The sequence below is a fragment of the Crassostrea angulata genome, chromosome 1 (genome assembly GCF_025612915.1).
Source record: "Crassostrea angulata isolate pt1a10 chromosome 1, ASM2561291v2, whole genome shotgun sequence".
In the NCBI taxonomy this organism is placed as follows: Eukaryota; Metazoa; Mollusca; class Bivalvia; order Ostreida; family Ostreidae; genus Magallana; species Magallana angulata.
In genome coordinates, this window is record NC_069111.1 from 6,401,524 (window position 1) to 6,417,807 (window position 16,284).

The window sequence follows — 16,284 nt, forward strand, 5'->3', positions numbered from 1 at the left end:
AAATGGCACGACAGTAACATGTATGCCTATCTATATATTGGACATTTATAAATGGATGCACTGGCGTCGGAAGCAAATTATAAGTGGGGGACCAGACTGATCCTCAGAAATATTGAGAGAAAAATCCTGCGAAAAAAAGGGGGGCTGAACCCTCTATTCTGCTATGTGCCTAATGGTTAAGTCTAACTTTGCAAAAAAAAGCCCCCCCCCCCCCGGTTCTGACGCCTATGGGATGTGACTTTCACGACGCAAGTTCGTACATTTTTAGAGAAATAGATGTGTGCTAAATAAATAAACATTTCCTTACCTTGAACTTGAATGGCCTTGAACCCTGTAACGGTCATTTACCTCCGACGTACCGTGAATGTCAACAATGAGGATAAATAGACATGTATATATTTATATATATTGCACAATTACATTATTTACCTAGTAGTTCAAAAGTTCATTGACGGACCAAAATATTACAATTATTTTTTTGTTGTGGGGGGGGGGTTTAATGTACGACTAGAGCTTTATGATATAAAAATATTTTGAAACTGCACATGCAGGGGAACATGAAAGGTACACATTTTTCATGGGTTCGTTGTATCTTGTTGTTGGGAAATCCAAAGCTTCTTGGTAACAAAAGCCAATGTATCTAGGCAACTGTAGACGGATTTCGAGTGAATTACATAAGAGGTGTAATCCATTAAGCAAGGTCGTTTGTTTTTTACTTGTCCGGGGTCAAAGACCGCGCAGAGCATTGACCTGTTCAGGGAAAGACACCAGCTCCGTGTATGCATTACTACAGCATATCTTTACAAGTTATTTATCCCAGATCTAAATATATTTTAACTTTGGTTGCTTTTTTTTTAAACCCTGTGTTATACCATGCTTAAAATGCACATTGGTCATTATGTAATACAAACCCGTCAAAACAATGAAGAAAACACGAGAACGGGACAAATTTAATTCTCAAAAACTTTGTAATTATTTGAAACCAAATTTACATGCACCTAGCATTCGAAAGGGGGGGGGGGGGGCATTTTTCTTAAATTTTGAAAAAACTGTCCTCCCTTCTCCCCACACACAATTCTGAGGCATGTTTGCACTACTATCCCCCAACATTAATTCGCCAGCACCTAGGAATATCCTTTTTGCGAATATTATGGTTATTTTTATATTTTTACGATTGTCGAGATTTCGGTTACACATACCCCCCCCCCCCCCCCCTCCTTTCAAAAACCACGCAACGTTCCTGACTTGTACAAATCTTTTTTTTTTTCGCCGTTCTACTGAGTTCACGTGTTATGCCTTGCCGTTTTAATCCCAATCAATATATCGACCCTGGATTGTCGGAATGTCGTTTGCTGTGGTATCGTTCCCTGCGATATCTGCATAAAACGGAAGCGAAGGGCGGTTTGTAACCTGGTTTATGGACACGATCAAACCATTGCAGAGTGCACAAAAAATAATTGTAACACATTATAAAGAAACATTGAATTTTTTTTTATTATTATCATTTCGTTGATGAATATGATATTCTAATTAAAAACAAATTAAGCCTAAAAAGGCTTTGTTATTTTAGTGGAAAGATAGCATTTGTTCTTTAAAATTGAACAAAAATCTTTAAAATAAAAATTTATATAAAGTTAACTTCAGGGGATTTTTTTGATGCAAACAAGGCATTTGGGTTTTTTTTTAATTGAGGAAAGAATATCATAAATATTTTTAAAAAGTAATTAAACTATATTAAATAGAGTTCATCGGATTAATTTAATGCAAACAAGGCATTTGTTTTTTTTAATTGATGAAAATATATCGTGAAAATAATTTTAAAAGAGTAATAAGTTATAAAATAGATAACATTTTCTATTGAAATAGAGTTCAGGGGATTATTTTAGTACAAACTAGGCATCTGATCTTTAAAATTTAAAGAAAAATACAGGTTTAAAATATTTTTTCTGCATTTTTTCTTTAGTTTTTATATGTTTTTCATTATTGGAATAAGGACACATCCTAAACACATGGAAACTGCCCCACATCGAGCGAAATTCGATCGGAATCGGTCAGTGTTTGTTATGAATTCCCTCTTTGCAAATTTATAATGATCTGATTTTATGAAATGTAAACGAAATTGCAAAGAATGAAAACAATATCAAATTCACGAAGGGCTTCACATTACAATCAGGGATAGGGTATTAGATCGGCTAACCTAGCGCGAGAGAATGGCTCACAGTAAGGAAGGCAGTAAGTAATTAATTTTGTTTGTTAGTTATTGTTAATGATGCTATTGTTCTCAATCCCTCAACAGTACAATAATTTATATTTTATTGACGTTTTATTGTTACTCCATCCAATCCTCAATTATTTTGTGTTTTTAATTTACATTCGATTAAAAAATATCGGGGAAAGAATATTATAACGAAAAATATCCCATGGAATATATTAATCACGATTCTAGGTACAAATAAAACAATTAAGATTTAATTACTTTGAAAACAGTCTTATTCTGACAGTGCATTTCAGACCGTGACATGAAGTATATGCACTGTAAGTGTTAAAGCTGTTTTTTAGCGTAAGGGCGTATAAATGTGAACATGGTCTGAGTCATGCATCCAGAAATAATAAATTACATCAGGATAAAAGGCTCCTCACAATTCATTGTACTTAATAACCGCGTGTTTATCTAGCTGCTTGGCGCACTTCCGGAAATCCTTGAACCCTAACACCTCTTAGATCAGCTTTTTAAAATATTGTTACAATTTGATCACACTATGAAGCCTATTTTACTTTAAGGCTATGAAATATGGGGAATTTTTAATGTCAACAACATAAAAATAAAACAGTCTAATGATATATATTGATACAATAGTGCTATATATAAGAACTTACTAGCTGAAACTTTACATCTCAAATTAAAACCATATTGGGTTTGAATAAAAGTATGGACCATTCTTCACTTTCTGATCTAGGAAGTTATCCGCTACATCATGATATACAGATTACAAAAATATTGCAACATATTAGAAAATTTAACAACAGATTTTCCTTCATTAAAAGATGCATTTTTATGTAGTAAAGAACTTCATCTCGCCCAAAATACAACTTGGTATTAGATAAGTTGCTAAAAAGCCTTAATATTCAAAATATTATGACACATTCTAAAAAGAACTTAGAACTTTGTTACTTCTTTAAAACAATCTCAGACTAAAAAATATCCGACGGATTGGCAGTACACAAAACACTAAAAGATGGCAAACTTGTTATTTAATTTTGAAAACCAACTTCAGAATGGAAAAGTGTTTAACTTTATTAAGACCTGAATACAGAAAGCCAATCTGTAGACTGCGTACATATGTATCAGCGCATAGACTATAGAATTGGGCAGATATAATGACATATCATGCGCGGATCCAGAAACTTTTTCGGGGGGGGGGGGGGGGTCCGAAGGATAATTGTGTTTGCCCAGGTTGGGGGGGGGGGGGGGGTCCGAGGCATATTTGCGATAATTTTACTATGTAAATTTAATAAATTTTCATTTTCCTGGGGGGGGGGGGGGTCTGGATTCCCCGACCACCCCCCTTAAGATCCGCGCATGCACACCAGAACAGAAAGAATATGTGAGAATTGTACATAGAATAGAATTGAAGAGGAAGAGCATTTTCTTATCCAATGTAGGAAATTCACAAAAAAAGGAGAGGAACTATTTGATTTAATTTCATCTAAAGTAAAACATTTTACTAGTTTGCAAGATAAACAAAAAAAATTGGATTTTAAACTTTGAAGTATAAGGTATATTACACTCTTTTAGTAAATTTTTACAAAAGACATTGCCTTAATTTGTTTTTCTGAGTCAAATATTGGTTTTCAATGATATGATAAACTATTTCAGATTTGTATGTATTTTGACATATATATGTAGGGGTGTTTAAATATAAATATGTATTGAGTATAGAACACATATGTATACTAATTAAATGGTCAGGTTTGTCCTACCTCTGTCAATCGTCCAACTCTTTCCTTCTTGTTGAAATTGAAATTGTATTACAAAAACAATATCTATTCCAGAAGCAGAATGATAATTGTTAATAATTCGTCATGGATCGATCATTAATATTTACTAATGCATGATTTGTTGAATATTTCATCTTACATAAAATGTAAACACGCAATGGTGTGAGCATTGCACTTTATTGCAGTCTTCTAACACATTTGTATAAAGATAATTGTAAAGGAAAACAAAACTTCTTGGGTTTTTTTTAAATTCATTTATGGGTGTATTTGTTAAATATGATCAAATGGTAATTGAAATCCTCTCCCTACCACTAACGATTAAGGAGGCTTTATGGTCATCAAATTAACCATCAGATCTTCCTTATTTATTTTTTTTTAACATAAGACGTTTTACCTATCATGTAGCAAAAGTGCAAGGCGAAGAACAATTTTACTATCGCTCCTTCGCATCTTCGCACTCTCGCCTTCACCTTTTTATAATTGTGGAGCTTTCTATCGTTTAAAGACAATTTTAAATGTATAAAATGACATCTGAGGCAGATTTTGTTTTCAAAAACATGCGCAGAACAACCTGGGCAGATCCATAACTTTTTCGGGGGGGGGGGGGTCGAGAAATAATTGTATTTTTCGGGAATAATTTTATAATATAAAATTACATTTTCCGGGGGGGGGGGGGGGGATTGGGTCAGGGGGGGTCAAACTACACCAAAAAGAATCAATGCTTTATCACGCCAAATATATTAATGTAAGTCTTGTACACTGCCCGCCTGTGCAACGACTTTAATAATTATCCAAGTGTCTTATATATCTGCTAAATGTTATCAAAAATACAAAAATAACATAAAAGACGTCTAAATGCACTATCCTGCTTTCATATTATTGCTGTCACTTTATACCACATACGATCATTTTTAAATTGAGTATTATCAATTTCTATGCTGTTAATGTTTTTGTTGATTCGGAGCCCTGTCTTGATGCATTTATAGCTAGGATTGGTGGCTTTTTTACGCGTTTGCTCGCAAGTATGGGATAAAAGAGCCAAGTAGTAAAGATATATTTTCAATCAGATAGAAAATGCTAAATATGCACAATAAATTAAAAAGTACTGTCGAGATACTTGTTCAATGTAACAATTGTTAGATGGTTGGCATTTTTAAAAAGGGTTCAGATTTATCGTACTTGACATTTTATAAATTTTTAATTCTTTTAGGAGAGTTTTCTGCGGGCCGAAAATGCCATGCAATTGTTTTTGAAGAAAAGCCTTCAGAGGCACCTGAACGAGGCCCTTTCACCTCCATTATCTCCAAATCTCGTCTGCTCTCTAAGGGACCATCCGAGAAGTCACGTGCCCTCGTTTTCGCTTTGACCATTTTGGTTGTCACCATCACGTGCCTGGTCTTCCTACTGGGGGTCAGGGTCATTCGTGGAGAGAATCACATTACGCAAGACGAAGACATTGAGAGAATTCTGGAACAGATTCTTGGCCCCAATTTTGGACACTTGAACATATCCGACTCGGATGTTCAGAATTTCACATTTACCCATGGGCATATTTAAATACAATCACATTATATTTTTATTGAATGTACACTAGTCTGTATATGTCTCACGCAAAGGTAAAGGAAAATAAAGATATTAAAAATGAAAAAACTAAATTATTTATTTTATAACTAATGTGTTAACATAAAGATAACAATGCCTTCATATAATCGTCACATATGATTCGTTATACAACGTTATATGGGAAACAAAAATGAAACTGTTTTAAACGTGCCCTTCGGCCATTTTAGGCTTGTAATTATGAATAGTATTTTCTGAGCCGGGAACGAGTTCAAGAAAATCTTTGGGTCTCTTTCTAAATTTTAGGCAGTCCTGGAGAAGTTGAGAAATGACAAGAACTATGACGACGATACCAAGGTAGACAAACCAAACAGTCCATGCAACGGGGCGAGAGTTCGCCACGAACACGCCCAATGAAATGTTTGCTAGAGCCAGCAAAATGGCCGACTTCCCGCCAATATAGTGAATCGATTCCCAGATTACTCGATGAAGTGATTTTTTAGATTCCTCATTCGGGTGTTTTGGTCGACTGGAAGTAATGAAAATAAAGCTATAATGATAAAAATAAAATCTTTATCGTTTTAAATGTGTACGACTGTATTTGTATTTCATTACTTACAACACTGCATTGATCGGCTGTAAAAGTCCTAGTATTACCACCACCAGTCCGATAATTCCATGAGCAAAGCCAAAATGTCTGGACTGGACGGAAAGGACTGCCATGATAAACCCTGCTAAACTGCAAATCTGCCCAATGATCTGTAGGGCAATAAAAGCATGGTATGTATTTTATCATGCTTCTAACCTGAGCAATACCTTACACCTATACATGTAGGAAAAATGTTATAATTTAAAAAAAAAAGTTCTTGGTAAGACAATTCAGAAAAATAATAGTTAACATGAATTTAATGAAGTGCCATTGTTTAATTTTGCTTGTGGTAAATATGTAACTCATTATAAATAATAGTGCTTAATCCATTCTTTCTCTACTGGTACTGTACCAGCTATCGGCTAAACTGAGAGTTCGGGTTTATAGCACGCGACTATCCGAGATTTTTCAATTCAGTCGTCTGTTTCGAATAAAGAAAAGTAAGTTTGCTTGAAAACTTTCTTAAATATGAACCATGAGCTTGAACGATCATTGTTTACCGCTGATTTACATCAGTGGGGGAAGTGGCGTAATAAGTTAAAACTAGATTATGGCATCTTTGTGATACGTTAATACCACATACCTTCTTTGATTTGACATAATATCAATACATAGTACATGTACAAACAAAAGGAATTTATTAAACTCTAAGAGATTCATAGCGCAGTTGAACGCCTGATTGCACAATATTGTGTGTATTGAAAAGTCAGCGATTTTGTATATTACCGTATAATAACAAACGAACAATTTTATAAGTTTTGTTAATGTATTAATTATAATCCTTACTACCTTCAGTCTGACCCAAAAAGGGCCATAATTCAAAGTACATTATGCAGAGTATCAAATCAACATGTACGGGGATTTTACTATGTTATTACCGCAAAGCCGATAACTGATACAGTAAATTGTAAAACATGGCAAATTCGGGGCGTGCTAAAAAGCACAAAAACAATATGTTTTGAGTTCTTAACAATGATATAATCTTACAGATGGATAAACAAGGAAATCACCATTTAACGTATGTCAAGTTTTATCCAAAAATATCAAGAAACAAAGAAATACGGAAAGAAAACGTTAAATTTAGCCGATAACTGGTACAGTGCCAGTTTGGTACTAAAGTTATGCACGTGTTGCGATGAATACGCAGAATACACTACTATAATTATAATCTGTTCCTAGCTCATACTTGTAAAATCAGATGGAGGTAAAACCATGTGTCCCCCGATGATTTGAAATATCTAGCAATATAGGCTCCCCATACGACGAATATCCCCCAACCTATCACCATTAGACAGCCATGCGCCAGTATAAAGTTGGTAAAAGATCGCGGGCACTCAACCGTGACGCCTTTTTCAGCTGTCCACGAATCACCTCGAAGCAGCCATAGGTCGCCTAGCAACGATCCACTGAGAAATAAAACTAATCTTTTATCAACAGCTGAATACACATTGACGGCATTAATGAAGAAATCTCAAGATAAAAAAGAATTAAAGAAACACATTTATTGCCGTATTTAAGCTTTACTCCTATAACCTGTTGATATCGTATCCTCCAAACATAAAGATTCCATCTGGACCTGTTACCATGGCAACTGATGCCCTTAGTGAAGGAAAGGATTGCTGTGAATAAATGCAAAATCAAAACACTGTCAACTATGTTGACATTGTTATTTTGTTACAAGTATTTGTATCGAGATGCACTGAAGTTACATGTATACTATGGTTGTCTATGAAGTCTTACTTTGGCCGTTGTCATATGCAGCGACCAAACCTTGTTGTCCGGGTCAAACAGTCCCACCATGTCCGCTGGTGACCTTGTCGTCTTCAAAATGTTAAACTTGTTCATTAGGAATACAGGATTCTTTAAGAAACTTTTAAACAATTATGAATATCGAGTTAAAAAAATAATCATTTTCCTTGAAGCATTACTTTTAAGAATGGTTGTTAGTTATCGTTTTTATTCCTAAATGTATTCTAAAAGCCCATGCATCTGATGGCCTTAAAGCAACCCTGGGTCGATACTATATGTGGCATACTAAGTACCTGAATGACCTGTGGCGTGTCTTCTATTCCTCCATACAACACCACTCGTCTCAGACCGTTCCCTGGAGGCAACAGGGCCATACCGCCATAAATCCTACATATTAAACCAATCATTTCAGTCTAATGTTTTCCTACAGAACGTTGCTGGTATTCATTTTTACTATGTACATGTAAATATACTGTTGTATTGACCTTAAATCAAGCTTGAATTTGCCAATTGTTGCTGACCTAAAGTATTCTGAGAATGATATAGCGATATACAGAAGATGTACGCCATTATAGAACCACACGATGTGCAGCTAGTTTGTTACCTGGGAACGGGACAGGTGTTCACTTCCGCCCAAATTAGACTCTGAGCATCAAATACCCACGTGTCCCCGGACGGACACTCTCCGCCTGTATCCACGTACCTGAAACCAAAACCCGTGGTATAACACAAACAAAGAGGTATTTTACTATGGACATTATTGACATGTATTACAATGTGGGACAACACAAAACAAAGGTACTAAGGACATCAAACACTGTAAACCAACTTTTATTCGCTTGCGAGAATTTTTCGCGAAACCCTCGTCGTCGCGAATATTTATCGCCGCAAACCAGTCCTCAGATATCTTTGGTATTATACTTGTCAGATTATTTACATCTGACTCGCAAAAATTAATCGCCAAAAACCGGTTTTTCTTCGGTAAATCGCGAAATAGAGTCATTGCGATTAAAAGTTGGTTCACAGTATTACAATATGTACATGCACACGGTAGTCTTACGAGAGACATCCACCAAAGATGAGCAGACTGTTGGGGCTCGTCAAGGTCCCTGCATGGTGACATCGGGCGTGGGGGTAGTACGGAGTGTAGGCGTTACACTGGTCATCTTTACAGTCAACTATAAACAGTATATATACACGTAAACGCTTTGATCATACTGTAGTCAACATGTTTAAATATGGTAAGAGGTACCTAAATCTTCAACAAATATGAACATCCAGGATTCTAAATCATGCACGTCATTTTATTTTTCCAGTCTTTACAATGTCAAAACTGTATATTTAAGAGGCGTATTCAACGTAGCGAGCGCTCGCAATAAATTCCCTACACCTGCAACACAAATTTTGACGTGCGCTCGCTCTGCTAGACACGCCTCGGGTTAACCTTACCAACACTCCACTCTTCTGTGTCAATGTCAAATATGACCGTGTCAAAGTGACTCGTATCCGAAATTCCCTGATGGACAAAGAACTTTGAACTCCCGGGGTATACCCCTCCTGATGCCCCAGATCGAGGCTTGGGATAATATGAGTCTTTCAGTTGTCTGCAGTTAGAAACATGATTCTAATTTTGTAAATGAAAAAAAAATCAACATTTTTTTCAAATGAATACCAATGCGTATTTATTGATAAAAACTGTAACCTATTGGTCTTGCCCAACTCCTTCCATTCTTCAGTTCTAAATAAAGAGAACAAACATATCAAAGCATAGTAGTTAAAAAGGACTAGTTAAAAACCCGGTAAAGATTGATAAAAGATTTGTGCATAATGTATCAAACAGAACAATTGGAAAGCAAACCTAATATCAAATTTCCAGATGTCATTGTAATAATCCCTGTTTCCACCTTCTCCAGTGGCAATATAAAAGAAGTCATTGCTTGATCCATAAACCATAGCAAACCTAGCGGTGGGGTGTATGCTCTTTGTGACGTTACGCCACGACCCTGTGAACAAACAGAACTACATGTATCCATCACATGTACAGTCCGTTAATCATGATTCACATGCAAAGCTATGATATTAACATACTTGGTGTTATTTTTTCGCGAGTAATGAAGCAATTCAGCATTTTGAAATTACGATAGCCCTACATTTGACAGTTGTTTGAAATTACCGATCGAGTTTTGCAACTGGCTTAAATATTTCTCTAGTATGGAAAAACAGTGTAATACAAAGAAAATAAACCAGATCCCTTACCATTAAAACTTCCTAGGCTCTCAAACACCCAAGTATCATGCAGGGGTTCATTCGAGTATGACCGTCCCCCAAACAAGATCAGATAACTCGTGTTGCCCGACATAACCAACCCAAGGGCGTGGTCCCGTCTGCTGGGTGGGGACACGGAAGCATTGTTTGCCAATGACTCCCACTGCAGTCCTCTAATCACTGGAGAAAAAAACAAAATCAATGAAAGTGACCACAGGGACAGCGCCATTTTAACTGCCGGCTGGCACCTTTTGCACGCGTCAAGTGCTCCGTGTTTCCGTGAGTTCTATAAATAGCGCTCTACGTCATAAGGTGTTCGAATGGATTTACCGAACGTTGTCTTTCAATGGATTTGTACATGCATTACTAGTGTTTTTAAGAGCCTGTTTTTTGTTGTTACTAATTAAATGAACTGTTAATAAATAAATCTCATGATGCAATATATTACCATATGATAAACACAAGGTAGGTTTTTAACTGAAGCTTTTTGTACATTGTATTTTTAATTTTGACAATAGCAATCTTAATGTGCATGCCAAAAGTACTACGATGAAAATGCAGACGATATTTGCGGAGTCAAAACACACATACTAGTTTTAAACCATAACCTTTTTTTAATGTGACTTCATGTATATATTAAATCGGGAACTATATGCATTTCCTGAACTACAGGAAATTCGTGAAATCCCTCATGATATATGCGTGTGTTTACAGATATCAATTAGGAAATACATGTGTTTACTTGATATTAATTTTCAATACATTTTTCTCCATTTATTTACTGATGGTGGTTTATGATGATGTACAGTGTATTTTCTATGGCAAAAATAGATAACTACTGTAAATTCCTTATTAAGCGCGAGGAATTAAAATCTTCATAAAATCACGAGAATCAGATCAGCCCTCGCGAATTTTAAATTTGAGCTACATGAAATTATAACAAACATACGTGAATCAAGCAAGAGACTATTTATTATAGATTGCCAGAATAAAAGACCCTAACTCTGTGACGTGACTGACTCTCTCTCTCTCTCTCTCTCTCTCTCTCTCTCTCTCATATAGGATTATTTTTTTTTATTGGCAACGGAAACTTAAAAACTAGCATTTTTTTAATTTCAAATTTTAAATGTGGAATGAATCTTCTACACGTGAATCTTCGAAAATTTACTTTTGGACCTTGCATACAACTTAATCACTAATTGTAATTATATATTGAAAAGATAAAATTACAACATGTACGCAGATTTTCACTCTTTAATGATTGCAATGATCAAACGTATGCCCATTCGTAAGACATAAAGAATCGGTGTAAGGTGCGATTTATCAAACAATCTTGAGCTTTTGGCTGTAGAGGTATCATTAAAAGGACCGCCGGGTCTATCCTTACCTCCCACGTCAACTCAAAGTTCTTGGATATATATAGTGTCTAGAGTGCACATGGCCACACCTGGCTTCCGTTATTCAAGAGCGAACCTCCTCACACTTAAAATTCTCATATTCTTAATACGTCTCAAAGACTCAAACTTAGGGCATATTTACCTATTTTTAACAATTCGTTGGAAAGTTTTAACGTATACACAAAATACGAATTAGAAGAATACATATTTTACATCAATTTATTCTTAGTAACCAAAAGGAAAAATGTGTTTATTTGTTTAAAGATGAAAGTTATTTAAACTCATCACTTTGTTAAAGGAATAAGCTGTCATGTCTCTTATCGTCAAAGCAATGAAGCTGATAAATAGAGAAATATACTCATATCAGAAGAACTGAACTGAATGAATTATATCACAATGTTAAACATATGATTATAACAAACGAAATATATTATCGCTTATTTCTTTGAGTAATATATTTACGATGTTTTATTGCTGCAGAACTGTAGCTCTATGGGAGATTTAGGTTGATGTGCGTAGAACCAAATTTCCTGTAGAGCTACAGTTCTGCTGCTAGATGATTTACAAAATATGGTAAATGCATATATACATGTACATATACAGTAAAAGGTCTTCAGAAACAGGAGTAACAAACAACGTATAACAATCATAATCTCAGAAAAAAAGAAGGAAGTTTTTTCCCCATAATGTGATGCATCTTGCATAATAATTATTTTTGAAAGTTCTGAACACTTAACAATTGAATAATTATGTAAACATTTGGTTTCCGCCAATGTTATATGTACAGTGCAATATGTACAATCGAATTTCTTTACACTGACGACACTTCAAGACAAATTGAAACTCATAATCAATATCTGAGCCACAAAATTTACACAAACGATTTTCTTTTGTTACACCCCTGTGTCGACCACCTCTAGTTGCAAGTCCTGAAGATGACCATTTTTCATTATCAATATCAGGGATTGTTTTTGTTGCCAACATTAAACAAAGTACTGAAGAACTGACAGGAGTTGATTTAATCGATTATCATTTATTTTAGAATCAACTTATTTTGCTTGGCAATTAGTTTCTGGTCTGTATTTGAACTACGCACATTTTTATTATATGAATTTTTAGACTTTTCTGACAAGAATTTCGAGAAACCCCATATGAATCATGTTGTTTAATATTTAAAGATAGATTTCAAACTATGTATTAGTAATCGAAACAATTCTAAAAATCGAATGGATCCAAGCACTATTGATATCGAACTCCAGTCTCGTTCAACCAGACGCTCGACTGTTGCCGTTAATCTCCGACAAGCAAGAGAGCCTCTCTGCTTGTCGGAGATTTACGGAGACAGCCGAGCGCCTGGTTGAACGAGACTTTATTAAACTCTGGCGTAGGAACACATGAGACTACAATAATATCTAAATTGTTCGTATTATATAAATCTGACTATTTTAAAAGTGTTTATACATAAGTTTCCTTGAAAAACAATGCTTCAGCATACATAACATCGAATTTTTCTATTATTTTCAAGAACTAAGTCTTGTCAGCGGTGACGATTTGTGCTTGGGTCCAAACACCGTTTCACTTTCGGTTTGCCAGAGTTACTGCATAGGAGAGTTGATTAAAATCAACTCCCAAAAAATGGTCAATTATATTACACGTAATTGCATCTAAAAATCATACATGAAGGTGATAGTTGATTCGTTATAACGAGATTTTGGATAATCTTTACATACTAAGTAAGTGAAAAATGAGTTACACAATGAGCAAATTCCTGATCATACCAAATTTGAATCAGGACAATTTTAAATAATTTGTTCTTGAAAGTACACGTGATAACCCAGTTTTCTAACAAGTGATAAATAGTTCATTCACATTCAACGCACCATTTTGTAACAAGATTTCTAGATATAGTTTTGGCTATATAACACTTTATAATAAAATAACTAAAGCTATCGTAAATGTTTTCTCCCATTTCAAAAAAAATAAACCATTGCAGTATTTGATTTTTTCCTTTTACTTAACTTAATAAATTTTAAATGTGCCTTGTCAAGATAATATTTCACACCCATATAAAGTTAGAATGCTAGCAATACTATCAAATATTCCCAACAATATTTCTGTAAACGGGCGTACACAATTAAATTGTTTTCGATTTTAGCTTTTGGCTTTTCTCAGTATAACTTGACTTGCTTACTGTTTTAATGTTTTGTTCAACTTTTTACTGTATTTGTAATAAAAGACCAGAAATATGTCGAGAAATATAAACTCGTCATTTAAATGACATCACTCATTATTACAAATCTGACCCCTATTTCTAAATATATGCTGTTTTTTGTACTATACCAGTGTAGAACTTTTATCTGCTGGTTTGTGCCGGGATGTCTACACTTGCTAGCTACAATAGTACTTAACATGTACGTCTGATCCTATCCACTGCAGTACAATCGATCGAACAAGATTATCACTCACTCAGTCATTCTTAGGCTAAATCATTACTTATATATAGCGCCTGGTATCCAGGTTAGACTTATAATCTGACCTTCCTTCAGGATTAACACTGGGCGGAATGACATGTAAAACTGCTTTGATGCGTAGTATGGGTTCCACCTGATGTAATGCACTACAAGTTGTGTAGTGTTTCAATATAAATAGAACAAAACAAGACAGATATACACAGTATATGTTTTGCTATACAGTAAACAGATTTTATAGCTCTGTTTATTGTGTATAGTTAGATCAAAATGGGTTTCAAATACAAAAACATGACCGATTTTGTAGCGACCTTGTAACGAATTTAATAGTCAAAACGGAATTGCTGATGGGCAACTTTTGAAGAAAAAAAAATGAATTTTTTTTTAGTGGAAAGAATATTTTAGTAGCACATCCCCGACGGTAGCTTTAGAACTGTCGTTCACTCGTCTGAAACCAGTGTCAGAAAAAATCCATATAAGTTACAAATCTGCAGCTAATCCAAAATTAAAGTACTGAAAAAACACACGCATTTTTCAAGGAACAGGTTTTGTGTGAAAGGGAACACCCAACCTTGAAAAGCAAGTTCATATGTAATTTGGATTTTTGTGTACAAATAAACAATGTTCATTCATCAATGAAGGGTCCTCGGGGGAAATATACATTACAGTGAATAATTTTATTGCGATAAATAGTGTTGCGTTTAAAACTGGAATTAATTGTCCAGATCTACACGTTTGAAAATTTTCATTAAGATTTATATGTAAAATGATTCATACAAAGCAATGTGTATTGAATATTCTGTTTTTATCACAAAACTGGTTTACACCAATAGCAGGTTTAAGGAGCACTTTATGTATTTATAAATAGATATCGTTGTACTGTATCATATACATGTATATGTATATGAAATCCATGTACATCCAGTGCGTTAAAATACCATGCATTATTTGTTGGATATTTTCCAATTAATGCAAAATATGGTTTTACATGTGTACTTGTACACATACACAGATCTCTCTGCATTGTGACGTCACAAGGGGGGGGGGGCAACACATTAACCTTCAGATCTTTGCAATAAACTATTATTTATAGTAAAGTAAGAATCCATATATTTGGACATTATATAGAGCTCTCCTTTTAAAGGAGGTCAATAGAATCTAAAGAATAATATAAATGGCCCCGACTATCGAGCATTCTTAATTAAACAATAAAGTGCTTTCTTTCGTGATTCATGGAGCAGACACATAAATAACAGAGAGAGCCAACTCCTACATTAAGGTGTTTTGCCAGAGTCGTTGAAAAATGTTACGGGACCAACCTACACATTAATAAATTAATATATTGATCTTGAAAAATGTGCATAGGATTTAGAAGTTTTTGAACATGTAGAAAATATATGGGCCAGCTGTAAATCGTTGGCGACGACGGGTCACCACCTGAAACTCCTCTTAATATTGTTTATAAGACACAAACTCATGAAAATATAATATTTTGAATGTTTTGGTAATAGAATTTAGTTGTTTTTATATCGAAATATTTATTTATTAGAGAGATATACTGATTTAAACTGGGAATACTTTACAATAGGGACAGCGGGATTTGGCGAAATTTCGATGAGTTATCAATCTCTGCATGTTATTTATGTCTCTGTAGCGCGATATGAAAAATGCGACATTGCAAAAAAAAAAAAAAAAAAACAAAAAAAAAAACAAAAAAAACAAAAAAAAAAACATGCATAGTGGTCATGGTTATGTTTTATTTTTTTTTTGTCATGATCACTACCTTTATTATAACCCTTTATAATCGTCAACGAATTTTATTGTTTCTATTTACATCTTTTCATTGACATTTCACTGTCAATTCATTGAGTTAAAAGTCCTTAAATTACATGTATATTATAGAGAAGGAAACAAGAACCTGTCGTTAATATGGACCAAGCCCGTTTTGACATTTAGCTGTGAATTACAATCAATTTCCGTGAGAAAGAGAGATCTTACTTGGTGGATGTAAATATATATACAAAGTTTGTCTTATCTTCTAGTACCAGTGGTAACAATATTTTTTTTAAACATTCGTGTTAACTGTGGTTTTTTCGTGTACCTCATTTACAAATCAACATATGCTTCAAATTATAAATCAGGAAAAAATCACTCGGGAACACTGTCGTGTATCCGCGTCGGTAGTGACATCTTTGGA

The 16,284-nt window shown here is 34.6% G+C and overlaps 2 protein-coding genes across 2 annotated transcripts; one reads left to right on the plus strand and one right to left on the minus strand.

The window, feature by feature from the left end:
* Positions 1-2,080: 2,080 nt before the first annotated feature.
* LOC128189254 (uncharacterized) lies at positions 2,081-5,651 on the plus strand. The gene is made up of 2 exons (XM_052860793.1): positions 2,081-2,232; positions 5,210-5,651. The coding sequence occupies exons 1-2, from the start codon at positions 2,211-2,213 to the stop codon at positions 5,554-5,556; spliced, it is 369 nt and encodes a 122-aa protein (XP_052716753.1). The 5' UTR covers positions 2,081-2,210; the 3' UTR covers positions 5,557-5,651.
* On the minus strand, positions 5,642-10,506 carry LOC128189257 (uncharacterized). Its single transcript, XM_052860808.1, has 12 exons — positions 10,214-10,506; positions 9,816-9,960; positions 9,654-9,695; positions 9,407-9,561; positions 9,018-9,135; positions 8,562-8,660; positions 8,251-8,344; positions 7,949-8,029; positions 7,742-7,827; positions 7,395-7,614; positions 6,179-6,318; positions 5,642-6,088 (listed from the first exon to the last, which is right to left on the minus strand). The coding sequence occupies exons 1-12, from the start codon at positions 10,449-10,451 to the stop codon at positions 5,764-5,766; spliced, it is 1,743 nt and encodes a 580-aa protein (XP_052716768.1). The 5' UTR covers positions 10,452-10,506; the 3' UTR covers positions 5,642-5,763.
* Positions 10,507-16,284: the final 5,778 nt, after the last annotated feature.

What these genes read in the sequence shown, in the direction of transcription:
- LOC128189254 (XM_052860793.1), top strand. Translation starts at nt 2,211, where the DNA reads ATGGCTCACAGTAAGGAAGGCA. An exon ending in GGCTCACAGTAAGGAAGGCA is followed by an intron (nt 2,233 to 5,209) that starts GTAAGTAATTAA and finishes TAATTCTTTTAG; the next exon opens with GAGAGTTTTCTGCGGGCCGA.
- LOC128189257 (XM_052860808.1), bottom strand. Translation starts at nt 10,451, where the DNA reads ATGGCGCTGTCCCTGTGGTCACTTTCATTGATTTTGTTTTTTTCTCCA. An exon ending in CACAGAAGAGTGGAGTGTTG is followed by an intron (nt 9,136 to 9,406) that starts GTAAGGTTAACC and finishes TACTGTTTATAG; the next exon opens with TTGACTGTAAAGATGACCAG. An exon ending in ACACGCCACAGGTCATTCAG is followed by an intron (nt 8,030 to 8,250) that starts GTACTTAGTATG and finishes AACATTTTGAAG; the next exon opens with ACGACAAGGTCACCAGCGGA.